Source organism: Myotis daubentonii, chromosome 9, assembly GCF_963259705.1.
Source record: "Myotis daubentonii chromosome 9, mMyoDau2.1, whole genome shotgun sequence".
NCBI classification, from domain to species: domain Eukaryota; kingdom Metazoa; phylum Chordata; class Mammalia; order Chiroptera; family Vespertilionidae; genus Myotis; species Myotis daubentonii.
Genome location: NC_081848.1, coordinates 3,650,143 through 3,676,904, shown reverse-complemented (window position 1 = coordinate 3,676,904; position 26,762 = coordinate 3,650,143). Strand labels below are relative to the sequence as shown.

Genomic DNA, 26,762 nt, shown 5'->3' with positions numbered 1-26,762 from the left:
CTGAGGGCACACGGGGGATACTGCCGGCACACGGGGGATACTGCGGGCACACGGGGGATACTGAGGGCACACGGGGGATACTGCGGGCACACGGGGGATACTGAGGGCACACGGGGGATACTGCGGGCACACGGGGGATACTGAGGGCACATGGGGGATACTGCGGGCACACAGGGGATACTGAGGGCACACGGGGGATACTGCGGGCACACGGGGGATACTGCGGGCACACGGGGGATACTGAGGGCACATGGGGGATACTGAGGGCACAGGGGGGATACTGTGGACACACGGGGGATACTGCCGGCACACGGGGGATACTGAGGACACACGGGGGATACTGCGGGCACACGGGGGATACTGCGGGCACACGGGGGATACTGAGGGCACAGGGGGATACTGAGGGCACACGGGGGATACTGCGGGCACACGGGGGATACTGAGGGCACACGGGGGATACTGCGGGCACACGGGGGATACTGAGGGCACACAGGGGATGCTGTGGGCATACAGGGGATACTGCGGGCACACAGGGGATACTGAGGGCACACAGGGGCTACTGCGGGCACACAGGGGATACTGAGGGCACAGGGGGGATACTGAGGGCACAGAGGGGATACTGTGGGCACACAGGGGATACTGAGGGCACACAGGGGCTACTGAGGGCACACGGGGGACACTGAGGGCACACAGGGGATACTGTGGGCACACAGGGGATACTGAGGGCACAGAGGGGATACTGTGGGCACACAGGGGATACTGCGGGCACATGGGAGACACTGCGGGCACACGGGGGATACTGTGGGCACACAGGGGATACTGCGGGCACATGGGGGACACTGAGGGCACAGAGGGGATACTGCGGACACACGGGGGACACTGCGGGCACATTGTGGATACTGCAGGCACAGGGGGGATACTGCGGGCACACGGGGGACACTGCGGGCACACAGGAGGGATACTGAGAGCACACGGGGGATACTGCGGGCACACGGGGGATACTGAGGGCACACGGGGGATACTGCGGGCATACAGGGGATACTGAGGGCACAGAGGGGATACTGTGGGCACACAGGGGATACTGCGGGCACACAGGGGATACTGAGGGCACACAGGGGATGCTGTGGGCATACAGGGGATACTGCGGGCACACAGGGGATACTGAGGGCACACAGGGGCTACTGCGGGCACACAGGGGATACTGAGGGCACACAGGGGATGCTGTGGGCATACAGGGGATACTGAGGGCACAGAGGGGATACTGTGGGCACACAGGGGATACTGCGGGCACATGGGAGACACTGCGGGCACACGGGGGATACTGCGGGCACACGGGGGATACTGCGGGCACACGGGGGATACTGAGGGCACAGGGGGGACACTGAGGGCACAGAGGGGATACTGCGGGCACACGGGGGACACTGCGGGCACACGGGGGATACTGAGGGCACACGGGGGAGACTGAGGGCACACGGAGGATACTAAGGGGACATGGGGGATACTGAGGGCACACGGGGGATAATTTGGGCACACGGGGGATACTTAGGGGACAGAGGGGATACTGTGGACACACGGGGAATACTGTGGGCACAGGGGGTATACTGCGGACACACGGGGGATACTGCGGGCACACGGGGGATACTGAGGGCACACGGGGGATACTGAGGGGACATGGGGGATACTGCGGGGACATGGGGGATACTGCAGCCACACGGGGATACTGCGGGCACACGGGGGATACTGAGGGGACATGGGGGATACTGCGGGGACATGGGGGATACTGCAGCCACACGGGGATACTGCGGGCACACGGGGGATACTGAGGGGACATGGGGGATACTGCGGGGACATGGGGGATACTGCAGCCACACGGGGATACTGCGGGCACACGGGGGATACTGAGGGGACATGGGGGATACTGCGGGGACATGGGGGATACTGCAGCCACACGGGGATACTGCGGGCACACGGGGGATACTGAGGGGACAGAGGGGATAGTGCGGACACACAGGGAATACTGCGGGCACACGGGGGACACTGCGGGCACACGGGGGATACTGCGGGCACACGGGGGATACTGCGGGCAGACGGGGGATATTGGCGGGCCCGTGGCAGGAGAGCCCTGTGCAGAAAGCACGCACCAGGCTGTGTTTCTATCCTAAGAGAGGCCAGCAATCCGTCCCACGGACCATAAATGGTGTCATCCCAATCCCCAAACTCCTCCCACTTACCCCAGCCCTGAGCAGAAGCACCCACGGGAGTGAGAGCTCACACACCAGGAGAGGGGTCCTCTCCCACCGGCAGCCCACGCCTGTGGGTTGGTGGAAGTCATTTGGGCGGGAAGACTTTGCAACAGGAGGTGTGTCCCCAGCTCTGAGGCCCAGGGCCCAGGAACAGCTCCAGGTGCTGCTCCAGCCCCTCAGATGGGTGTCAGGTTACAGACGTACAATCATTCCAGTTTGGCAACTCCACCTGCAGGGCTGTCTCCCGCCCGCCCACACCCCACCTCAGTCCTTGCAGGTACAGCAGCGCCGGGAGGGGCAGCTCGCTGAGCGGGAGGGATGCGGGGCACCTAGGCCTCCTCCTGCCAAAGCTTCCGGGGCTCTGACCTGCTGACCAGCGGGACCCGCCAGGAGGCCCTGCTCCCGACGCCGGCTGCTGACCTCAGCTCCAGGCCTCACAGAAAGCAAGATCTCAGAGCCAGCATGGTGAGTGTGGGGGCCCTGCTCTGAAGACGGGGTGGGGGTGGGGCTCCTATAAAGAGCCCTTCAGGCAGCCTAAGAGGTCATCCGCGGAGAATTCCCTAACACCCTCCAGGTTAAAAAGAGGTCACACCTGGTCCGGCTGGTGTGGCTCAGTGGTTGAGCATCGACCTATGAACCTGGAGGTCACGGTTCAGTTCCTGGTCAGGGCACAGGCCTGGGTTGCGGGCTCAAACCCCAGTGTGGGGTGTGCAGGAGGCAGCGATCAATTGATTCTCTGTCATCATTGGTTTCTATCTCTCTCTCCCTCTCCCTTCCCTCTGACATCAATTTAAATATATATATTTTTAAAGAGATCACACTGGTTTGCCCCCACCCTCCAGCCCTCGCCTCTCTCAGCACCCGCGGCCCGTCGCCCTCCCTCCCAGCAGCCCTGCACCGAGGAAGCTGAGACACGGCAGCCAAAGCTGCCTTCCTGACCACCCGGTCCTGAGTCCTGAGCCCGCCTGCTCCCTTGCTGGGGTCTCCTGGCCACCTGGCAGAGGCTGGCACTTTCCCGAGAGCCAGGGGCTGCTCTGATACCTCATGGCCTCTGCCACCTCCCCGGAGAGAGGACTCCTTTTCCTTTTAAAGAAACCGGTGGCGCTGCCTCGGAGCCCCAAGGCTTCTGTGGCGGCTCCTCTCCCTCTCCCTCTGCCTGCCCTCTCTCCTCCTCCTCCCAATACTGGAGCTGCTCCGCTGCCCGAAGCAGAGAGAACAGACCCCAGACAGCGGCCACTGGAGAGAGTAAATGTGGGTCTGAGGGGCCAGAGAACCTGCCCTCTCCGATCGCGGCCAAGACGCTGCAGGTGCCCAGCAACCAGCATGGCAGCGAGCGGTGAGCGGGCAGGGAAGGGGCAGGCAGGGCAGCGGAAGCTTCCTGTCCAGCGGAGAGGTGACTGATGGCCCTCAAGGCACTCGGCCGGCCCCGCCCTGGGCTCCTCTGGGAAGTCTTGCCCCGCTTCTGCCCAGCACTAGGGTGGGGAGGCTCAGGGAGGGGAGGGCCTGGCCCCGCCACTCTGAATCCAGCCGTGTCCCGCCAGCTCCCAGCCTGTGCGCAGAGCAGCCTGGGGCCTCCGGCTCTGGGGGCGGTGGGGGGGTGGGGGGGTTGCAGAGGAATCAGCACCAGCACCGACCTGAGCTGCCCCAGGGAACCAGGTGCCTGGGGGAGCCTGGGGGAGCCTGGGGGAGCCTGGGGGGCGGCGGGAGGGGTAGTTTCTAGGCCAATGACAACAGCACTAGCTGTGAGTTAAGAGGGCGCGTGCAGCTCCCTGTGCCGCTGAGACTGGACTCTTCCGGACTCTGTCCTCTCTCTGTGAAAGGGCAGTGCTGTCCGCACCGCCCAGGCGCACGCGGGTTCATGGAGGCGGCGGGCGGCTAAGGATGCATGTGAGCAGCTCTGCAAACCTGAGGCCTGTGCAAATGTGAGGGGTTGCTCCAGGAAGTGAACGGCAGGTCCGCGGCCTGGCCACCCTGACCGCTACTCAGGGAAGGGGCTGGGCTTTGCTGGACAAGGGCGGGCGGGAGGGCGGGGAGGCTCCCTATGGTGGAGGCCGGGCCGAAGGCCAGGCAGCGGGGTGGCCAGGATCCCGGCTGAGACAGGAGCCTCTGGCCCCGAGCGAGTTTAAAACCACCTGCGCCTAATTACCCCCATTCTCCTCTAATGAGGCCAGGCCGCGTAGCTCCCAGGCCAGGAAAGGCGGGACAGCTCATGCCCAGGCCCAGCCCTCCCTCCCCCACAGCCCCGCCCAGGACAGAGTCAGTCCTGAGAGTCCCCTGTGGTTGCTGTTTCCTAACAATGTTCTCCCTTGAGCCCCTTACCTGGGTGTGCCCAGCGGCAACAGAGGTGGGGAAGGCTGGCAGAGGGCGGGCACCGTCTCTGTCCCCAAGGGATCGTGTCCCTGCAGGGACTGGGCAGCTCCCAGGGGGCCTCACCGTGAGCCCCCAGAGCAGAGTGCGGCGTGCCGGCCACTCCCACCCTCTGGCTGCCCTCCCGTCCCTGCCTTACCAGCTGCCACAGGCCCAGGGCTCTGGGAAGGACATTCACAACCAGAGCCATCCAGAGACGCGCACGACTCTGAGACCTCGGGGTCCTCGGTGCACAGGTGAGGCCACTCAGCAGGAGCAGTCGGGGCCGGGACTCCGAGCTCTGGGACCCCAGCACCAAGGGCCTGCCTTCCATTCGCCCTCCTTCTCCTCCAAGATGTGTCACCATGAGTCCTGAGCTTGAAACCAGAACTTGAAATAGACACTAAAAACCAGAGGCCGCACTCCCTCACCTGGAAGCTGATGGGTGTTATGATGAAGTGGACACGGGCGGAGCCTGACAGGCAGCGCCTGCCCGCCAGGAGACGGCACCCCTCGCTCACCTACAAAAGGTCACCAACGAGGAGACCCTCACGGACAAAGACAAGCACGATTGACCTGGACCATCGAGAAGACAGAGGCGAAGTCTCACGCCCAGGGCTGCTCAGGGAACAGAACAGCACGAGCTCCTTAATGTAGAACACGGATTTGAAGAGAGAATTGTCAGTAAGTCAGGCCTGAAGCGAGTCCCTCTGAGGGAGGCCGCTGCACTGGGGCTGCCAGCAGGGCCTCCACATCGCAGCCCCCGCGGAAAGGGCCTGGGAGGCCCCAATCTCTTTCTGCCTCAGACCCCTTTGCCACTGGCATTTAAGTAGAACCAACATGTGGAAAACGGAGAAGACACCAGAGCTGCAGTGTTCACAAGCACCTTGATCCCCCAAATCCCGCCGCCTCCCTCCCTCTGCAGCAGCCTCTGGGGCCCCACCCCACCCCATCCACCCCAGGCGCTATGGAGCCTTATCTGGCCTTGCCTTTGTCTGTGGAACTCTCCTTCGCCATCCAGCTTCTACCCACACACCTCCTGTTGCTTAAAATAATCTTCCCACCCGACCAGCATGGCTCAGTGGTTGGTTGAGTGTCGACCTATGAACCAGGAGGTAACGGCTCGATGCCCGGTCAGGGCACAGGCCTGGGTTTCGGGCTCGATCCCCAGTGTGGGGCGTGCAAGAGGCAGCCAGTCAGTGATTCTCTCTCATCATAGATGTTTCTCTCTCTCCCTCTCCCTTCCTCTCTGAAATCAATAAAAATATTTTTAAAGTAATAATAATAATCCTCTCTGTGCCCGGGGGGAGCAGGCCTGTGTCCCTTCCTCACTGCTCCCAGCATCCTCTCTGCCTCCTCATGGAACCGGCCCTCCCCTGAGCAAACGCAGGTCTTTGCTCTCTGGACTGCATCCTCCACCCTGGGCCACGCTCCCAGGACCTCCGGTCCGCGGCTTCCCTCCGGAAGCCAGGCCCTTGGCCGGTGGACCACACCACAGCTGCCATCACTCACCGCCATCGCACCCAGGCGAGGCCCAGGCTCTTCCCCATTCATACTTAATGCGTTTTCAGTATCTACTGTGTCAGGCACTTGCTAGGTCCTGTATTAATAGTGTTATTAATTGTTAATAAAATAATAGAATTATAGACTTTGCCACTTTTGTTTACTGCTGTATATTCAGCCCCCAGAACAGTGCCTGGCTGAAAGAATAAAGTATTATTATTAGAATAACGTATTATTATTATTATTATTTTAATCATCACCCGAGGATGTTATTTTAATTGATTTTTTGAGAGAGAGAGGAGAGACACAGAGAGAGAAACATCAATCGGTTGCCTCCCGTACGCACCCAACCAGGGATCAAATCCGAAACTGGGTATGTATCCTGACCGGGAATCAAACCGCAACCTTTTGGTGTATGGGACGACGCACCAACCCACTGGGCCACCGGGCCAGGACACGCACCACCTTGTTTATCTTTGTTGTGATCACCAGCGTATACTGTGTTCTTACTGCGCGCCCGGCAGCGTGCTGGGCCCTCTGTGAGCGCACTGGTGTCACTGAGCGCAGGCCTTCTAGAATCTCCCTTTCCCTCTTTCTCATGACACTGGGGCTCCAGGTGGTTAAGTTGCCTGAGGCCTAGGCTTCACCCACTTTCAGTAAAATCCCGCCTCCCTGGCAAAGGGCAGCCCCAGGAGGACACCTTCACGGAGCCAGGAAAGTGGTAGGAGCTGCGGAGAGCAGAGCGGGGAGGCCCCAGGCCACCTGCCCGACACGCTGCTTCGGGTCCACACTCGGCTCCGAGGGGAGATGGGCCACGCAGACTGTGGGAACCATGCCAGGTCCCCGGACAGCCAAAGCCGGTGGGAGCACAGAGGCCGTGTTATCGACACACCAGGATGGCCACAGGCCACGCTGGGCATGTGCCTAAACGATGTCCAAGGACTCTGAGCCTGGGAATCCTCATCAGGCCAAGATACCATGAGCGGGTGCAAGGCCACACGGCACACTGTGCCCTTCAGTAGCCAGTATGATTGATGTCACTGTTGGCACCCAGCCTTCGGCGTCTAAATGGTGTAAAAGTAGGTTACTGACCAGCTAGTTGGCTGGAGTGAGAAGTCTGCTGGAGAGAGCAGCTGGGATGGGGGAGAAGAAGTCTGCTGGACAGAGCAGCTGGAATGGGGGAGAAGAAGTCTGCTGGAGAGAGCAGCTGGGATGGAGGGAGAAGTCTGCTGGACAGAGCAGCTGGGATGGAGGGAGAAGAAGTCTGCTGGAGAGAGCAGCTGGGATGGGGGGAGAAGAAGTCTGCTGGAGAGAGCAGCTGGGATGGGGGAGAAGAAGTCTGCTGGACAGAGCAGCTGGGATGGAGGGAGAAGAAGTCTGCTGGAGAGAGCAGCTGGGATGGAGGGAGAAGTCTGCTGAACAGAGCAGCTGGGATGGAGGGAGAAGAAGTCTGCTGGACAGAGCAGCTGGGATGGAGGGAGAAGAAGTCTGCTGGAGAGAGCAGCTGGGATGGAGGGAGAAGTCTGCTGGACAGAGCAGCTGGGATGGAGGGAGAAGAAGTCTGCTGGACAGAGCAGCTGGGATGGAGGGAGAAGAAGTCTGCTGGAGAGAGCAGCTGGGATGGGGGGGAGAAGAAGTCTGCTGGACAGAGCAGCTGGGATGGGGGAGAAGAAGTCTGCTGGAGAGAGCAACTGGGATGGAGTGAGAAGTCTGCTGGACAGAGCAGCTGGGATGGGGGAGAAGAAGTCTGCTGCAGAGAGCAGCTGGGATGGAGGGAGAAGAAGTCTGCTGGAGAGAGCAGCTGGAATGGGGGAGAAGAAGTCTGCTGGAGAGAGCAGCTGGGATGGAGGGAGAAGAAGTCTGCTGGACAGAGCAGCTGGAATGGAGGGAGAAGAAGTCTGCTGGAGAGAGCAACTGGGATGGAGGGAGAAGAAGTCTGCTGGAGAGAGCAGCTGGGATGGAGGGAGAAGAAGTCCGCTGGAGAGGGCAGCTGGGATGGAGGGAGAAGAAGTCTGCTGGACAGAGCAGCTGGGATGGAGGGAGAAGAAGTCTGCTGGAGAGGGCAGCTGGGATGGAGGGAGAAGAAGTCTGCTGGAGAGGGCAGCTGGGATGGAGGGAGAAGAAGTCTGCTGGACAGAGCAGCTGGGATGGAGGGAGAAGAAGTCTGCTGGAGAGAGCAGCTGGGATGGAGGGAGAAGAAGTCTGCTGGACAGAGCAGCTGGGATGGGGGGGAGAAGAAGTCTGCTGGAGAGAGCAGCTGGGATGGAGGGAGAAGAAGTCTGCTGGACAGAGCAGCTGGGATGGGGGGAGAAGAAGTCTGCTGGACAGAGCAGCTGGGATGGAGGGAGAAGAAGTCTGCTGGAGAGAGCAGCTGGGATGGAGGGAGAAGTCTGCTGGAGAGAGCAGCTGGGATGCGGGGGAGAAGAAGTCTGCTGGACAGAGCAGCTGGGATGGAGGGAGAAGAAGTCTGCTGGAGAGAGCAGCTGGGATGGGGGGAGAAGAAGTCTGCTGGAGAGAGCAGCTGGGATGGAGGGAGAAGTCTGCTGGAGAGAGCAGCTGGGATGGAGGGAGAAGAAGTCTGCTGGAGAGAGCAGCTGGGATGCGGGGGAGAAGAAGTCTGCTGGACAGAGCAGCTGGGATGGAGGGAGAAGTCTGCTGGAGAGAGCAGCTGGGATGGAGGGAGAAGAAGTCTGCTGGAGAGAGCAGCTGGGATGGGGGGAGAAGAAGTCTGCTGGAGAGAGCAGCTGGGCAGAAGAGACAGAGAAGATGCTGAGCCGGAGCTCAGGTGCGGCTACAACGTGAGTTGGTGAGTCTAGGAGGCAGCATGCGGCTGCTCCGCTGAAGCTGTGGGTACAGGGACAGATGCTGCTTCATGGGGACGATCTATGCTCACCAGCCCGTGTCCGCTGCCTGCCTGCCTGCCTGCATGGACTTGGCTGTGAGGACTGTTCTGTCTGATGGCCACTGGCTTCTGCAATGAGGACTCATCCTTATACACCCACAGCCTCTCATGGCTTCTCCGTCTGAGACCCGGCATCCTAGACGGTCCAGCCCCAGGCAGAGGGGCTCGGGCCCATCACCTGCTGTCCAGTGAGCAGAGGAGAGAGGAGGAACTTGGGCCAAGTTCCCAACAGCCAGCTCAGTGGGCAGGGTTCGAGGAGGACCAGCCCTGGCGTGGTCGGATGGGGAGATTTAGAAGAAAACACGGACTCAGAGCAAGACAGAGCCACTTGGAGCACCAGAGCTCACGTGGGGCTCCTGCTCCGTGCTCTACACAGACCTTCACCCGAGATGCAGCTGACAAGCTCCCCCTCCCCCGCGGGCACCCGGGGAGCAGCCAGAACAAGGAGCACCTCAGCCGCCCTGCAGTCAGCCCGCGGCCCCGACGCTGTGGCTCTGCTCCCTGAGCCCCCGGCGGACTGCAGCCGAGGGAACCACCTTCCACCGACGAAACCCCTCTACAGGGCGCACCCCGGCAGCATCCCGGCCAATCCTCACCGCATCTTTGAAGTGGACCATTTTACAGATGAGGAGGCTGAGACGGAAAACAAAGTCACTCGCCCGGGAGCCCGTGGCTGGCAAGGGGCACAGTGGGTCCAGGTCAGTGCCCCGACTCAGCGCAGGCGCCGCTGAGACCCTCAAACCCAAAGACCAAGAGAGGGAACGACCGAGCAGGGGCTCCTGTGGCTGCAAAGGACCTGCGACCAGCAGGGGCCCCAGCGGGGCCTCCCCTCCCCGCGCGGTCGCCCCCCTCCCAGAGGCAGACGCAGGCCAGGAGGGCACGGCTCGCCCGAGGTGGCTCTGTACCCAAGTCCCTCTTCCTCCCCACTCTCCGCCCCCTCCCTGCCCCCGCAGCCCCCCACTCTCCACCTCCTTAGCGTTCAAATCAGAGGGCTTCAGAGGCCGTCCACACGCATGGGATTCCTTCGTGAGCATCGACGCCTCGTGGATGGCAGTTCAGGTCAACGGCCACGTGAGAGCTGCTGAGCGTTCAGGCCCCTCGCCCTTCCTCACCCTTCCTACAACGAGGCTGAGTCCCTGTGTCTGGGTCCTGGCTCCTGGCGGCCCTCTGAGTCCCCCTCGGCCACGCCCAGGCATTGCCCTCGGCTCCGCAAAAGTGGGGCCCCTCCTTCCCCTCAGACCCCCTGACCTGCCGCCCTGGGACGGAAGGAAAGACCGCTGAGCGGAGCGGAATTGTTGGAGCTCAGAAAGGACAGGAGGGCTGCGTGCCGGCCCGAGGGCAGGACCCGGGAGGGCCTGGAGCCAAGGGCCTTCCTCCGGTCGGTCCCCTGGGCGACAGGCACTGGCCTCACCCTGCCCCTCCGCTGTCTTGACATGCAACTTGGTGACAGAGCACACAGTGGCTCCGTGCCTCAGTTCCTCCATTGGTGTCGGAGGGGCAGTTACCCCTTCCGCCTCTCCCCTGGCCTTCCCCGGAGGTAAGAGCAAGGCTGGCACACAGAGGCCGCGTCTGAGCCGAGGGCAGCTGGCAGTGGGTCATAGCGGGTGCCTGACCCCGTCTGAGATGGGAAGCGGGCGATCAAACACTGCTGGGCATCCCAGCCTGGCTCACCTCAGGAAACCCTGCCCGCCCTCCTGTGCCCCCCTCACCTTACCTGTCATTGCTTGAGGCGCCCAGGAGAGAGGGTTTTGCTACCGCCTGGCAAAGGGATCCAATTGCTTTACCCAAGAGGCAGGGGGCGAGGGCAGGGCCTCTGGCCGTGGGGCTAGGGTAGGATGCAGGGTCAGGGGTCAGAGTGCAGTGTGAGGCCCTCAGGACAGCCCCCCAAACACCTGAGCCCGAGGCGGCCAGTGGCCAAGCTCTGCTCTGAGCTGCCTGTGAGCGGCCTCTGCTCGCCCAGAACTTCCCCTACTCCCCCTCCCCTGGCTCCCCCCACTGTGTCCCTGCCTCAGCAACCTGGCTGCGGCCTGCAGGGCCCAGAGGACCTGTTTATTCCATCACCTAGCAACGCAGCATCCTGGCCCTGGGTTCTCCCGGGAGATGTGGGGAGCCTGAATCTACCCCAGCACCAGGGCCAGAAGCCCTTCTAGGTGCCCCTGCGCTCTGCCTTCTCCTACACCCCGGCCATCCCCGCTCTGCCCCTGCCAACTCCATCCAGAAAACGAATGCAGAGCGGCACTACAGCGAGGGCGAGGGAACACGGCCGGCAGGCTGCTTGGCCAGAACAGCAGGCAGCGGAGCTGGCTCTCGGCTCCTGTGGCCTCTGCGAGCCTCTTCGTCTCCTCGTGTGCCATGGGCCATCATTCCCCTGGTGGAGGACACCCCTCCACTGTGGGTTCTGAACTCTTTTATCCGAGAGAGAGTTCCCAACGACGCTGACCCTGCGGGACCTTGAGGTTAGAGAGGCTGAGGGCTGCGCCCAAGGCCGCCCAGCAGGTCAGAAGACAAGGCAAGATAAAAAAAAAAAAAAAAGCCCACTCCCCAGGCTGGGTCTTCGTGGCTCCTCTGCAGACACGTAATCCTCACCCCCCTTTTAAAGTAACTCCCCACCCCCAGCCCAGCCCAGCCCGCGTGTCTGGACCCAGCATCTCTGAGCTGGAAGGGGAGACAGCGGAGTTTCTCTGGGACCTGACACCCCGGAGGCCGAGGGTAGCTGGTAAGAGAAGCGGGGAGCAAGGTGCACCTCCACCAAAGAGAGGAGAGACGGGCCGGTCTCCGTGAAGACCCCGCTGGGTGCCACACACTCAGTAGGCGCTTTCCCAGGCGCCAGGACAGGGCCGGCCTCTCGCCCCTGTTCAAGGATGACGCCCCAGAGCCCCAACCCAGCAGAGTGGGGGCGCCCTCCGCTGAGGAAGGGCTGGAGAAGCCGGTGGAATCTCCACGTGTTGGTGGCACACTAACTGCATGCAACCAGGCTGCACCGCGGGGCAGTGAGGAAGCTAAAGGCCCAGCACCAGCCAGTGACACCCACGCAGGGTCCTGAAAGGGTGGGGAGATGCAGACAGCAGCCCACGGGTCCAAGAGCCTGGCCAAGGGGCTGGACCCATCCCTCCTCGCGTGGAGGCCACAGGAGCCCCTCACCGGCAGGAGCCGCGGTGTCCTCTCCGGGAACCAGGGCTCACTCCTCGGGCTGTTCTGAGGCTCGACTGCGATGGCGCTGATGGGAGACACTGCACAGCGTGCAGCCACCCCGGCAGCCGTGGCTAACTGTTCTGCCTCCGCATCTGGGTCCTGGGTGAATGTCCTGCCGCCACCAGTAACCGACCGAGGAGCCGGCCGGGTGACCCCCTGACCGACCGGCAGCCGGCAGGTGTTTCCAGGCATCCTGACCCCTGCCAGGTCCCCTCCCAGCCTCCTGCCCAGCTCCCCCCGCCCGGCCCTCCTGGGCTCTGGGATCTGAGCTTTCTTCCCAGACAAGCCCCCGTGGAACCCAGGTTGGCGGGATCTGTGTGCCAGGCCCTGCAGCACTGAATCAGCCCCAGCCCGCAGCCCAGCACAGAGCACAAGGCCAGCCTGCCCATGCTGTGTGGCCAGGGGCTGGGCCAAGCTGGGGATAAACAGAGACGCCTCCAGCAAAGCAGAAGGTGGCACCGTTGGCCTCTGGTGGGCTCTCAGTCCAGCAACTCCAGGGCCAGACATGTCCCGTCTGGCCTGTTTCCTCTGGGGGTGTCCCCCGGGACCCTTTCGGCTCCGCGTCCTGTGATCAGGGCAGGGCCTCACCGAGTGCAGCAGCCTGGACAGATCCCTGCGTCCTACCTGCTCCCACCTCACTCAGCCCGTCCGCTCCTTCCCCAGCTCAGGACTGACTCTGGGCTGAGGCCATGCGATGTGATGGGTCCCCATCTCCTGCTCAGGAAAGCCCCTGACACTGTGGACCCCCAACTGCATGCAGAGGCCTAACGTGCATCCACCTTTCCCTGCCCATCATCCCCAAAACCCATGACCTTCAGCAACCCCTCTTCCCAGCAGCCCATCACCTCTGACCTCTGTGCCCGGGAAGTTTGCCAGAGAGGCTTCCAGAAAGGCCAGCAGCAGCAGCCGAGGCAGAGCGGGGGCAGAGCCGGAGACAGAGGGGGGCAGAGCTGGAGTTGGCTCCTTGGGCCCCTCCGCGTGGCCAGGCAGGTGCTTTGCGTGTCTCTGACCCTCAGACACTGGGCGCCGAGGGCTCAGAATCCTGGCTCCTTCCCGTTGGTCCCTGCAGAGCCTCCTGTCACTCACCCGGTGGCTGATGGTTTTAGGAAGGAATCAGCCTCCACATCCCGCCACCCAAGGCAAAAGCTAGGGCTCAGCAATCCCTACTCTGAGCGTGGCACCCTTCTGCCGAGGCAGGTGGGCAGGTCTCCGCTTTAATGATTCGAAGGTCTTTTCTTAAATATATGTTTTCATTGATTTTAGAGAGGACGGGAGAGAGAGAGAGAGAGAGAGATATCAATGCTGAGAGAGAACATTGATCGTCTGCCTCCTGCACACACCCCCCCCCCACACACACACACACACTGGGGATCAAGCCCGCAACCCGGCCATGTGCCCCAATCGGAATGGAACCGTGACCTCCTGGTTCATAGGTCAACGTCAACCACTGAGCCACGCCGCTGGGCAACTCGGCAGGTCTTGACTGCACGTCTTTGACAGGCGGGGGGCCGTGCCAAAGTCAGCAGCATCCCCGGTCCATGGCCCCATCTCTTGCTTCTGTATGAAAAAGGGCCTGCGTCCTGTGTGATATGTGGGGACTTACTAGCACTCTCTCCTCTGACACTGCTCTGCTGACGCCATCTGTTCTTTGGTGGCCCAGGCTCCATCTGTTCTGACTGCAGCTTAATAACCTTTTGGTTGAATATGACGCAGTCAGCGTTCTCAAGGCCGGCCCGGGACTGCGTCCTTCCACACGGATTTATTAAATACCAGCTGTGTGCCCGGGCTTGCAGGGACCCCGGGACGCCGTCAGTACCCCGAGAACAAGGTCCCTCTCTCTCGCCTACGGTCTTCATTTAGTTTATTCGTTTCTCTTTCTGTCTTGCTTTCAAAAGGGCGAGACCCTTGTCCGCACGACCTCTGTTCAGTGCGGAGCACCTGAAACATGAGTCACGGGCTGAGGTCCCTGCAGGTCCAAGACGAGCAACTCAAGGTCCAGAAAATGCGGAGTGTGAGCGTCTTCGTTCCCTGTGTCTCAGCTTCTAGCACATTCCAGGCCCATCAAAGCCATACGGTCAATATTTGTTGAATTAATAATAAACAAAAGGGACTTGCCCTACCTACTCCCACTAAGGCCGGCTTGCATGTGCAGACTCAGTGGAAAGGAATGCATTGCCTGGGGAAGGGCCACTAAATGGGTGTCCATGCCACCCCTCCAGCCCGCCCCTCCTGTCCTGCCTCTCAGCCAGTACCCTCTCGCCTGCTCACTGAACCCCAAGAGCCTCCAATCCACGGGCGAGGCCTATGCCTTCATCTACCCAACCTCCACCTCCCTCCTCTGTCCCCAGCCATGTGGGCCTCTAGCTTTTCTGCTGTATCTGCTGTGGCCTGCTGCCTACCTGCCTGCCTGGCTACTTCATGTCATTCAAGCCTCAGCCAGAAGCCCGCCCTAACCCCCTGGCCCCTCCCCTCAGCCTCCCACTCTAACTACCCATCCAGCCACTGTCTCCTCACTGGCTTTACTCTCAGCACAACACCCATCACTCTCTGACTGTTTCTGCTGTATCTGTGGTCCTCCTCCCTGCTTCTCCCATCCACCCCCGTCCCCGCCTCGCCTGAGGGGAGGGTACGACCCCACCTGCTTGTCTGGGCCCTTCTCCACTCCGCTGCAGTTACTTCTCATTTGTCTTTGACCCATAGCTCCTAGACCAGCTCCTGATATAACAGAGACACTCAGTAAGTGTTGGTTTGGTTTAGTAATTATTTCGTGCTACACATACTGGTTATCAGACAATTAGGATCAATCCTATTCACCCTTAAATTTGACTCAGACAAAGGACTTTGTCATGTGCCATTTGTGTGTCGATCACCGTCGTCATTATTGTCACCTGACTCTGTAGCCACAGCAAGGCAGAGCGGCCGGTTCACTCGCATCTTTATTGTGGAAACTGACCCTGTCCAGGCCCTGGTGATGGTGGAGAGAAATGCCTGGAAATGGACCACAGTGCAGAGGCCTGAGCTCAGCTCCATCCAGCAGGCATTTCTTGGGTCTTTGCTAAGAACAAGCCAATGCAAAACCCTGAGGGCATAAAGGCAATAAGAAACAGGAATCCCAGCCCTAGCTGGTGTGGCTCAGTGGATAGAATGTTGGCCCATGGACTGAAGGGTCCCGGGTTCGATTCTGGTCAAGGACACGTACCTCAGTTGCAGGTTCCCGGGCCCTGGTCGGAGTGCATGCAGGAGGCAACCAATCAATGTTTCTCTCACATCGATGTTTCTCTGTCTCTCCTTCCATTTCTCTAAAAATCAATGGGAAAATATCCTCGGGTGAAGATTAACGAGAGAGAGAGAGAGAGAGAGAGAGAGAGAGAAAGAGAGAGAGAGAGAGAAGCCAGCGCCAGCAGAGGGTGAGTGATGAACTCCTGCACCAACGGGCACAGGGTGGCAGGGCACAGGCGGGGCCTCTGTGTCCAGCCAGCACTCCCACCAGGCGTCTCAGCTCATCCTCGCTGGGCGCTCGGAAGTCGGGTGTCTCCCCGCGTTACAGAGGGCAATGCTGACGCTCAGGGCGGTGAAGCGCCCTCCCGAAGGCTCACAGTTCAGGGAGGCAGCGCCTGGGTGACAATGCGACCTGGCTGTCTGCTATGATCCGGGCCGCCCGGGGCCTGGTGTCACCAGAGGGCAAGCCAGGCATTCCCTCCAGCAGACTACAGTTTTTAAAGGAAGCTCTTTCGCTGCTGGCGTGGCTCAGTGGTTAAGCGTCGACCTATGAACTAGGAGGTCAGGGTTTGATTCCTGGTCAGGGACATGCCCGGGTTGTGGGCTCAGTCCCCAGTGGGGGCCGTGCAGTAGGCAGCCGATCCATGATTCTCTCTCATGGTTGATGTTTCTGTCTCTCTCTCCCTCCCGCTTCCTCTCTGAAATCAATAAAAACATATTTATAAAGAAAGGAAGCTCCTTCTTCCAGTGACTATCTGCTGTGTTCAGCCATGGGAGCAGGCAGCACCCAGGGACTCCCCATCTCTGATCTGGGGCACTCATAGGGGCAAGGAGACACACTCTCCCTCCCAGATGGGACGGGAACATTCCCTGCCAGCAGCGTCTAGGGTCCCGCGGTCCCCCCCCCCCCCACCGCTGGCGCAGCCAGACCCTCAACACAGCACCGGGCAGGTCCCCGACTGGAGACCTCGCATTTGGAGCTGCTGTCCCCATCCTGTGCGGTCCCCGACCTGGAGAGGGGAGAGACAACAGAGGCTCTGGAAGGCACAAGAGCCAGGGCAGGTTTCAGGGAGTGTGCACACTGGCAGCGCCCTCTCCCCTGCCCTTCGCCTGGCAGAAAGCATAGCATGTGCCTTGTGCATGGCTCTTTCCGTGTGTGCCGTGTGGCTGTATGTGCCGAGCCCGCACAGGAAGCCATGTGACTAAGTGCAACGCAGAGCCTTGCATGCATCTGTGCACGTGTGTCGATGGGGCCCTAGGACTGCACCCTGAGGTGCTGTGGGAGTTCCGTGTTCTTGTTTGTCTGCTTGTTTTATTAGGAGTAACATCCATGCAGTAAAGTATTCAAACCTGGTGATACCACTCAATGAGTGTTTACCTATACCCACCCCATGCAGCCGGCACTTCGATTAAGACCTGTAAGTTTCCAACATTACAAACGGCTCCTCCAGGCTCCTTGCAGCCCCTCCCCACCCCCCAGGGGTGAGCACTGTCCTGATCTCTATCACTGCGCATCACTTTGCCTTTCCCACGGATCTGAGTGAAGTCAGACAGAGAATGCTCTTCTGTGTCTAGTTTCTTTCCTTCGTTGTGTCTGAGATTCGTGCAGGCGTCATTGCACTTAGCATTAGTGCTTGTCCACTTGGACTTGTTCCGTTAGGTGAACAGGCCATAATGATCGATCTCCTCCCCCAGGGATTGATGTGTGGGTTTTTCCAGTGTTTAGCTATTGTGAGTTAACCTACCACAGCATTCGTGCGCTGGCTTTGCGCTAGGTATATGCTCCTGTTTCTCTTGCTATAGCTGCCAGGTCATGGCACCATAGTCATCACAGGGTTAGCTTTGGCAGGTGCAGCCACACTACTCTCCAAAGTGTTTGTACTCCCACCAACCATGTCTGAGAATTCCAGTTGCTCCACATCCTCATCGACTTGGTATTGCCAGGATTTTTGTTTTTTTAATCCTCACCCCAGGATATTTTCCCATTGATTTTTAGGGAGAGTGGAAGAGAGAGGGAAAGACCGAAAGAAACATCGATGTGAGAGAAACACATTAATCGGTTGCCTCCTGAACGCACCCCAACCAGGCCAGGGCCGGGGAGGAGCCTGCAACTGAGCTACCTGTCCTTGACTGGAATTGATCCTGGGACCCTTTAATCCACAGGCCAGTGCCCTGTCCACTGAGCCACACCGGCCAGGGCTGTCAGGCTTTTAATTTTAGCCATCCTAGTGTCGGTGTAGAGATATTTCCTTGTGGTTTGAATTGCATGTTGAGCATCTTTGGGACTTACTGGCCATGGGGTGCCCCTGGAGGACTGTTCAAGTGTTGGCAGAATCACATCTGTGAGAACGGACAGATGACGGACGCAGCAGACAGTAGAGCAGAATCAGCTCAAGAAACTCGGCAGCACACACAACAAGGCAGCAACCAGCCATCTCTACTCTGGCAACTACTCACCCCGATAAGGAAACGGGTTGCACCAGTGCCGGGAGCCGGTCCATCCTTGCTGTTTCAAGGGACCTGGCATATATGGCATACGGTTCTTAATATGTTTGCTCACCTTCTTGGCGCTGTGTTTTAACCAAGGTCACCTCTCCGAGAAAGGTTGAATCCCCAGGTAGGGATTTTCCCCTGAAGTTAGGGAGGGAATAAAACCCCTCAACTAAGTGCCAGGCGGGTAATTAATCCCTTTAACTACGAACAATCATGCTTAAACTACATAATCTTTTCTCCCTGGAATGGAGATAAGAAACGCCCTAACCTTTGTAATAGAGATTGATAGGATTGAATCAACTGGTATAAATACAGTTGTAACAAGACAGAAACACACAGAACTCAGAACACAGAACTAAGGACACAGGGCTTGGAAGACAGGACCAAGAGAGACAGAGCCTAGGCACAGAACCTACACAGAACGTTCTCTAGAGACAGAAGAACTTCGCTGGAGAGAGCTTGCCGGAGGATCATGGACAGGGACTGGCCTCGGAGCCTGGAGGCGGAGCCTGGCGAGAGAGCATGGCAGGGATCCTGGACTGAACCTGACTGCAGAGGTTGGCAAGAGAGCCTGACTAGAACCTGGTGACTGAACCTGACTGGAGTACCTGGACAGAACCTGGCTGGAGATCCTAGGCAGAACCCCTCTGGAGATCGAGACCAGAACTTGGCTGGAGATCCTGGCTAGAGATCCTGGCTAGGCTGCTGATCAACTGAACCCTGTCTCCGTGTCCTTCCTTCTTCGCCGACTCCTTCCACACCTTTGGGGACCCCTGGACCCGCTGGGGTTGGACCCCGGCACACCAGGTCGCATGGGTGAAAACTAAATTTCACTTTCTGAACCAAGTAGTAGGATGTCACGGAGACCCTCGGCTTCGCTTCCGCAGGGAGAAGGGAACACGGGCGAGAACCCAGCGCCTCCCCGGGCCTGTCAGCCCCAGCATGAGAGGTTTGTCCCTCAGTTCACTGCGTGCTGTCCTTCAATTTCAGGATCCCGACAGTGATCGGCCCCTGAATGGTGATTGGCCCCTGAATGGTGATCGGCCCCTGAGCAGTGATCGGCCCCTGAACAGTGATCAGCCCCTGAACAGTGATCGGCCGCTGAACAGTGATCCGCCGCTGAACAGTGACCGGCCCCTCGGTAAGCTCGGGTCTGGCTTTCCTTTGTCTCCCTCGGCGTCTGTGTTTCAATCCGGCCCCGGGTAGGTGCGAACCTCTCTCGCGTGGCCCTCACTACCTCCATCCAGGGCTAAATGCTGTGGGAAACTCCCTACCCCCTCCATCCATGGTGCAGCAAACACGTACGAAACAACGGGGAGAGCCAGGATTCATTCCAGAAGGGGAAGGCCTGGCGTCTGGGGGAAGGACCAGCAAACCTGAAGCCCCGAGAGCAGGGATTCCTCCTCTCCTTCCTTCGGTGACTCGTTCTCTCACTCCTCCAACGCCAGCGCCTGCCATGTGCGGGCTCTGGGCTGGACCCCGGGGCCACAGCGGCAATCAGGCAGCCGAGGCCCTGTCCTGGGGAGTCCACATTCTGGCCAGGCTGCCAGGGGACACGCCGGCTGCACGCACTTCCACAGGAGAAAACTGGGTGAGCAGACAGTGTTCCCAAATTTAAGGGGCATTTCTTCTCCCAGTCCATTTTCTTGCCTTTTTAAATATATTTTTAATGATTTTAGAGAAGAAGGGAAAGAGGGAGGTAGAAACACCAATGAGAGAAAATCATTGACTGGCTGCCTCCTGCACACCCCCAACTGGGGATCAAGCCAGAAACCTGGGCATGTGCCCTGACTGGGAATCAAGCTGTGACCTGGCTCATAGGTCGACGCTCAACCACTGAGCCATGCTGGCCAGGCTCCCCTTCCACTTTCTTAAACCACCAATACCCGCTCCCGATCGCCCACTGGATCAGCAAAGCGAGTGAGCAGAGCAACTCCGTGGCCAATAAGGAAAGGACCAACCTCACTCACTCTGCAGCGTTTTTATTTCGGGTCACAAGTTACTCACGGTGACAAAGGACGTCACCTTCCACAAGTTGTACGTACGCCTTGGGATTCCGTGTACGGACAGGCCATGGTGCCCCTCAAGCCCCTCGGCTGGCCAAGGTCTCCCCACCGAGTGAGCCTGAGACCGGCCGACCGAACAAGCCCACTCTGCAACAGTGCCCGCAGGGAGGGGGGCACAGGAGGGCGCCAGTGCCCAGCCATCAGGGACCTGTCCTGAGGCAGGCAGACTGGGACAGGAGCCCCACAGGAGTAAACTGTCAGAAACAGAAGGAAGAGCCTGGCTGGTTTGGCTCAGTGGATAGAGCGTCAGCCTGCAGATGAAGGGTCCCAGGTTTGATTCTGGTCAAGGGCACACGCCTGGGTTGAGGGCTCAATCCCCAGTAGGGTGCATGCAGGAGGCAGCCGATCAATGATTCTCTCTCATCATTGATGTTTCTATCTCTCTCTCCCACTCCCTTCCTCTCTGAAATCAATCTATATATATAAAAGCCTAAGCAACCAGAATGACTGGAACAACCAGAACAACCAGTCGACTGGTCACTATGATGTGCACTGACCACCAGGGGGCAGATGCTCAAGGCAGGAGCTGGCCCCTGGTGGTCAGTGTGCTCCCATGGTGGGGGCGGGGGGGGGGGGGTACTGCTCAGCCAGAAGATGGGCTCATGGCTGGCAAGTGCAGCTGCGGCAGTGGGAGCCTCTCCTGACTCCACAGCAGCACTATGGAGCAGTGCGGCGGCAGCAAGTGCAGGGGGCTGGGATGAGTGCGAATGGTGCTATGCCCAGCCCCAGCTCTGGCTCCTCCCTGGCTGCCTGCCGCTTGGTGCATTGCTACATCCCTCGGGGGATGTCCGACTGCCAGTGTAGGCACGATCCCCGCAGGCCAGGCTGGGATTGGGCCTAAACCAGCAGTTGGACATTCCCAGAGGGGTCCTGGATTGTGAGAGGGCGCAGGCTGGGCTGAGGGACACTCCCCCCCCCCCCCACACACACACACAGTGCATGAATTTCATACACCAGGCCTCTAGTAATACATATAACATGTATTTTAAAGTTTATAGTCTTAAAGAAAAAAGAAAGGAGACAGAGGAAGCACTGGCAGTCTCTGGTGGAGGGAAGAGCCGGAGCAAAGACCCCAAGCTGCACAAGGGCCAGCCTGCCTGGAGGGCCGGGCTGGCCGCAGCCCACAGTGGGAGCCCACTCGGTGGGAGAGGCGGGCTGGACGGCACTGGCTCCGGGAGCCCGAGCAGAGCTGGTCCAGCTGCGGGAGACACGGGAGCCCCTGGAGGTTCTCAAGCAGGGGAGGGCAGATGAACGCTCTCCGGCAGCTGGGCAGGGCAGCTGGAGGCAGCACAGTGCAGGCAGGGAGGCCATCCACAGCTCAGTGGGCTCGTGAACTGAGACCAACAGGAGACAACACACCAAGGAAGCCGCCCTCTGTGATGCTTCTCTCCCTGCGAGCGGCTGAGAGGCCTCGGCCCCGGACTCGGGAGCTCAGCAAGGGGCTCCCAATAGGCCGCTCGTCTCTGAGGAAATGAGCCCGCGCGTCCCGGAAGCAGGTGCTGGATCAATAACCATCATGAATGAGTGAACGCACTGTCGCCGTGTCCACGGCCACAGGAAGGAGGAACAGGGTGGCTGGCGCTGTAAAGCGCCCTCAGCTGACATTGAACCCACTCTGTGCCGGGTCCTGGCAACAGCGGGCGGTGCCAGCCTCGCCCTCCACCAGAGCCTGTGCCTGAGTTAAACTCTCCCTGGAGGAGACGGGTTCCCTGAGCTGCCCCTTCAGCAGAGCCCAGGGTCCCAGCCCTCGCGGGGCAGCGGGCTCCGGAGGCTGCCATTCTCTGCTCCTGAAGAGCTGAGGAAAGAGTCAGACACCATGCGATCCACAGCGGGATGAGATGAGGCCCCAAGGAAGACGGGGACGCGCTTCAGAGCAGCAATATGTGCTGAGCGCCTCCTGCAGGCCAGGCCGGGTCTAGACGCCAGGGTCCGAGCAGCCAGCACAACAGACAAACCCCTCTTCATGGAGCCGTCCTGCCGGGCAGGGGCGGAGGGTACAGAAATACACCACACAGGTCCAATACAGACACGCAGAGGGGCTGGTGCTTTGGGGGGAAACAGGGAGGGAGGGTGGGAAATAATAGAAGATTGCCCTTTCAAAAAATATTTTCATTGATTTCAGAGAGGAAGGGAGAGGGAGAGAGAGATAGAAGCATCAATGATGAGAGAGAATCATGGATCGGCTGCCTCCTGCACGCCCCACGCTGGGGATGGGGCCCACAACCCAGGCAGAAGATTGCCTTTGAAATGGGGGCTTCCGGAAGGCCTCACGGAGGGGGTGATGGACAGTTTGAAAGGACGAGGGAGCAGCCACGTGGCAGTGAAGAGGAAGAGCTGACCACTGCCTCGCAGAGCCCTGCGCAGCTCCGGCCTCGGTTCCCCCTGGAAACTTCTCGCGTGGCCTTCCCTGCTGGCTACCTGCAAGGGAGGGACACGGGGGAACCCCGTCTGCTATTCCCAAGAGTTAGCTTTCAAAGCCTCGCCCGCGGGCCCTCCCCGCAGATACAGCGTGAGATGGACAGTATAGCTCTTGCTCCCCCTCCTTTAAGCACCAACAGGTTCCCACCTGGTCTCCTGGGCCCCCGATTCTTGTTCCAACTCATCTCCTCGCCGAGGAAGGATGCGTCTCCTTAAATATTCATGCGTCTCTGAGGCTCAGCTTCCTGTGGCTCCTCGCTGCGTCGGGCTAAACTCCAAACCCCGGATGTGGTCTTCAAGGCTCTCCACCAACGGACTCTGCCCAGTCCCGCCTCCACCACACGCTCCCCCCCTCCCCACACCCCGGGCCCCCAGGAGCTCACGTCCCCACCCCCAGCTCCGACAGCTGGTCCAGCGCCTGCCTCTCCCGTCTCCGCCCACAGAGGCGCACTGAAGCGCTTTGCCGGTGTCCCGGGCGGGACTGACAGTGGTACCTCTGTCTGCCTCTCCCCCAAACTGGCATCTCCTTAAAGACAAACGCTGTTCCTGAGACAGAGAGGCATTCACTAGAGCGTATTTTTGTTTAGTTGTTGTTTTTTCAAAATATATTTTTATTGATTTCAGAGAGGAAGGGAGAGGGAGAGAGAGAAACATCAAGGATGAGAGAGAATCATTGATCGGCTGCCTCCTGCATGTGCCCTGACCGGAATCGAACCGTGACCTCCTGGTTCATCGGTCGACGCTCAACCCCTGAGCCACGCCTCATAGAGGCACACACTGACAGAGGCCCAGCCCTGCTGGAGCTTCTAGTTAAATCAAAAGATAAGTCAGGAGCCCTACTGGTGTGGCTCAGTGGATAGAGCATCAGCCTGGGGACCAAAGGGTCCGGGTTAGAGTCTGATCAAGGGCAGGTACCTCAATTGCAGGTTCCTCCCCAGCCCGGGTCCTGGTCGGGGCACGTGTAGGAGGCAACCAATCGAGTGTTTCCCTCACATCGATGTTTCCCTCTGTCTTTCCCTCTCTCTTCCACTCTCTCTAAAATCAATGGGAAAATGTCCTCGGGGGAGAATTAACCAAAAGGGCAAGTCAGGAAAGAGGATGAATGATAGCAAAATGCATGGCGGTGCCTCTCAGGGCAGAGGCAGGGCAGGCTGGGGGGCACATCCTAGAGCGCCCCCGTTAAGGCAGGGGGGCGCCACGGTCAGGGGCTCCCCTGAGGCCTGCGAATGGAGAAGCTGGGTACCTGCACGGAGCTGGTGCTGAGGAAGCTGAGCTGTTCTGAGGGAGTAGCCACCCCCAATGCTAACCACAGCGCCCCCCAGGCCGGGCCGGGAGACGAGAGGCCTCCCAGCGCTGACGCAGGCTCTTCCCCCGCTTCACAGACAGGACCCGCCTGCGCAAACCCCGCACGCCCCTGGAGACCTTGAGGAAAGTGGGGGTCCCCATCCTCGCAGCACTGCTGAGCCTGGTGATCATTGTCATCGTGGCTGTGATCAGTAAGTGGAACCCCTCACCCTCATTACGGCCCCACCCCCACCTTCACCCCTCATTACGGCCCCCACTCCCACCTTCATCCCCACAGTAAGTGGCAGCCCCCTCTCACCCCTCCCCTGTCCCCACCTCCGAGTGACACCCTGGCCTTCCTTCTTTCCACCCGAGTCACAGGCGGGTCCTGCTAATGGGTTGTAGCCACAGGCACCGCCCTGCTTGAAGGGGCCTCCTGTGAGAGAGGAGGACAGCCCGGCCCGCGTGGCTCGGTGGTTGAGCATCGACCTACGAACCAGGAGGTCATGGTTCGCTTCCTGGTCAGGGCACATCCCCGGGTTGTGGACTCGATCCCCAGTGTGGGGCGTGCAGGAGGCAGCCGATCGATGCTTCTCTCTCAGCATTGATGTTTCTCTCTCTCTCCCTCTGCCTCTCTTAAATGAATATTTTTTTACAAAAGACAGAGAGGGAGGACATGAACTCAGCCCATCTGTCCAGGCGGCTTCTCCACCGATGATCCTCTGCAGGGAGGGCACACGTGCACACGTTACCCACACAGGTGTCCACATGGCAGGCATACCGCCTGCCTGCCCCGCCCCATCTGCAGACGAGTGGCGAGCAGCCCTGTGGCTGGAAGAGCAGAGCATCTGCTGTGAGGGGAGATGAGAGAGGAGGCATCGGGACCTGGGGCAGAGAGCACCCTCCGCCTTTAGCACCATCTTCATCGTCTGCGTGTGGCCAGTGCCTGGACCTGTGTGGCAGGCCACTCTAGACCGAAGAGAAAAGTGAATGAGCAGGGATTGCCGAGCCCCTCCCTCTCCACACCCATATTCCATGGTGAGGCCTCGCCTTCCTCTCCCACCTCAGCTGTCACACGGAGTAAAGCGCTGCCCGGGAGACGGGGCGGGGCTCCTGTGCGGCCTGGAGAAAGTGCCTCAGCCTCGCTGAGCTGAGCCGCGGTCCTCCCGTCGATGAAGGTCCTGCCTCCGCAGGGGGACATCGGAGAGTGGAGGAGACAGCGTGTAAAGTGCCCGATAAACACCAGGCTGTGCACACGCGGGGCCACCGAACAGCGTGCAGGGGAGGAACCAAGGTCACACGCCTGCTCACGGGCCGGACGGCCCTCAGGGACCGGCACTTGGCACCACCTCGCCGAGGACACTCAGAGGTCGTCTGGTCAAATCCTCGTTCTGTCGTGAGCACCAGGGCTCAGAAGGCACGGCCGTGGGGACACTGAGCCAGCCCCAGGCCCCCGAGCAGGCCCATTGCTGCCTGTGGCCGTGGAAGTGGAGCCGCACAGCACAGACGCCAGCTGCTCTAAGAGCCCCGCAGGGGCCGGAGGTGCAGACCGCGCTCCCTCGGCCGGTGCATCTGCCAAAGCGTGGTGGTCTCAGGGGCAGCGGCTGGCCACCCTCAGCCCAAGCTGTGCAGACGAAGTTACCGGAGCTCTCCTCCTCCGAGCAAGTGCCCGCCGCGGTGCCAGCAAAGATCCAGTTCCCCGGGAGCCAGGCAGGGCCAGCGCCCAGAGCAGGTGACCTGAGCTTCCAGCCTGGGTCAGGTGCCCTTGGTCTTTTGGCTTCTGGGGTCTCACCTGGTGGCACCGTGTCCTGGCTTTGCCCAGGAGGGCAGAGTACCATGCACCAAACTCTGAATGTCTAGGACATACCCAACCTTCTCCCTCGCCTCACCCGGAGCAGGAGCCGCAGAGCCAGCGGGCGACATCCCGCCCCTCGGGGAGGCGTGAAGGGGCAGCAAAGAGCTTGGGAGCCGGGCAGACCCTCCCTGAGATCCTGACTCTACCCCTCAAGTGCTGTGGGGCGTCGGGAAGTAAACCCTCACTCTCTAACCTCATTCTCTGATTGGCACCTGCCTCCTGAGGTCGGGCCAGGGCTGCGGAGGACCCAGGAAGCCCTGTGCAGTGAGAAGCAGGGGTGCGTCAGGCTTATCACCGCTGCTCAGGGCCAGCGGGTTCCCACTGGGCTGCAGAAGAGCGCCGGCCCGGAGGCGCTCGGCCTGCAGGGAGGTCAGGAAAGCGGTGAGGGGCGTGCTCCCTGAGGAGGTAAAGCGGCAGCTCATCCCGTCGCCCGGCAGCAGCGGAGCCACAGACCGGGAGGCAGCAGGCGGAGGGCAAAACCAACTCGAAACATCAACCTCTCCGGGGTCTTGCAGCCCCAGCTGAGAGCGCCTCCTCCTAGAGCCGCACTTGACGTGGCCACACTCACACAGCCACCAGATGTTCTCACGCCCCGGGAGGGTGCACCACCCTCTGTGCAGATGGGGACACTGAGCCCCAGAGCGTACGCGAGTGCCTGAAGTCGCACAGCAGGGCCACGCCAGCTCTTGGGCCTCCAGGCTCCAGGCCCAGCGTGGCTCCTTTTTTTGTTTAATTCTCACCCAAGGACATTTTCCATTGATTTTCAGGGAGAATGGAAGGGAGAGGGAAAGACAGAGAGAAACATCGATGTGAGAGAATCACATTGATTGGTTGCCTCCTGCACATGCCCCAACCAGGGCCCTGGCTGGGGAGGAGCCCACAACCGGGCATGTGCCCTTGATCAGAACCAAACCCGAGACCCTTCAGTCCGCAGGCTGACGCTCTATCCACTGAGCCACACCGGCTAGGGCACGTGTCTCCTCCTTGCTCACAGGCCTGTGCCAGCCGTGGGGGTGAGAGGCGAGGGGGCTCTGTCTACATTTCGAGCGCGCGCACGCACACACACACACACACACACAGCATCTCGCTGAACTCCCCAGCCATCTGCAGGCCTGGCCCAGGCTTTATCTCGCCCGCTTTACAGAGAGGACTTGTGGCAGCCCTGGGACCGGGTCTGCCTGCTCCACGCCCAGTGCGTGTCCAGGAAGCTCAGCCCTCTCTGCCCCCCTGCCCTCGCCTTC

At 60.2% G+C, this 26,762-nt stretch overlaps 1 protein-coding gene across 1 annotated transcript in view; it reads left to right on the top strand.

Annotated features, from left to right (window-relative positions):
- Positions 1–2,525: 2,525 nt before the first annotated feature.
- The window catches only part of TMPRSS4 (transmembrane serine protease 4), a 38,285-nt gene continuing 14,048 nt past the window's right edge, over positions 2,526–26,762 (top strand). The window contains exons 1-3 of the mRNA XM_059710935.1: positions 2,526–2,708; positions 18,889–19,039; positions 23,765–23,878. Of these exons, the coding sequence (XP_059566918.1) occupies positions 2,706–2,708; positions 18,889–19,039; positions 23,765–23,878 (268 nt within the window). The 5' untranslated portion in view covers positions 2,526–2,705. The remainder of the gene's footprint in view (positions 2,709–18,888; positions 19,040–23,764; positions 23,879–26,762) is intronic.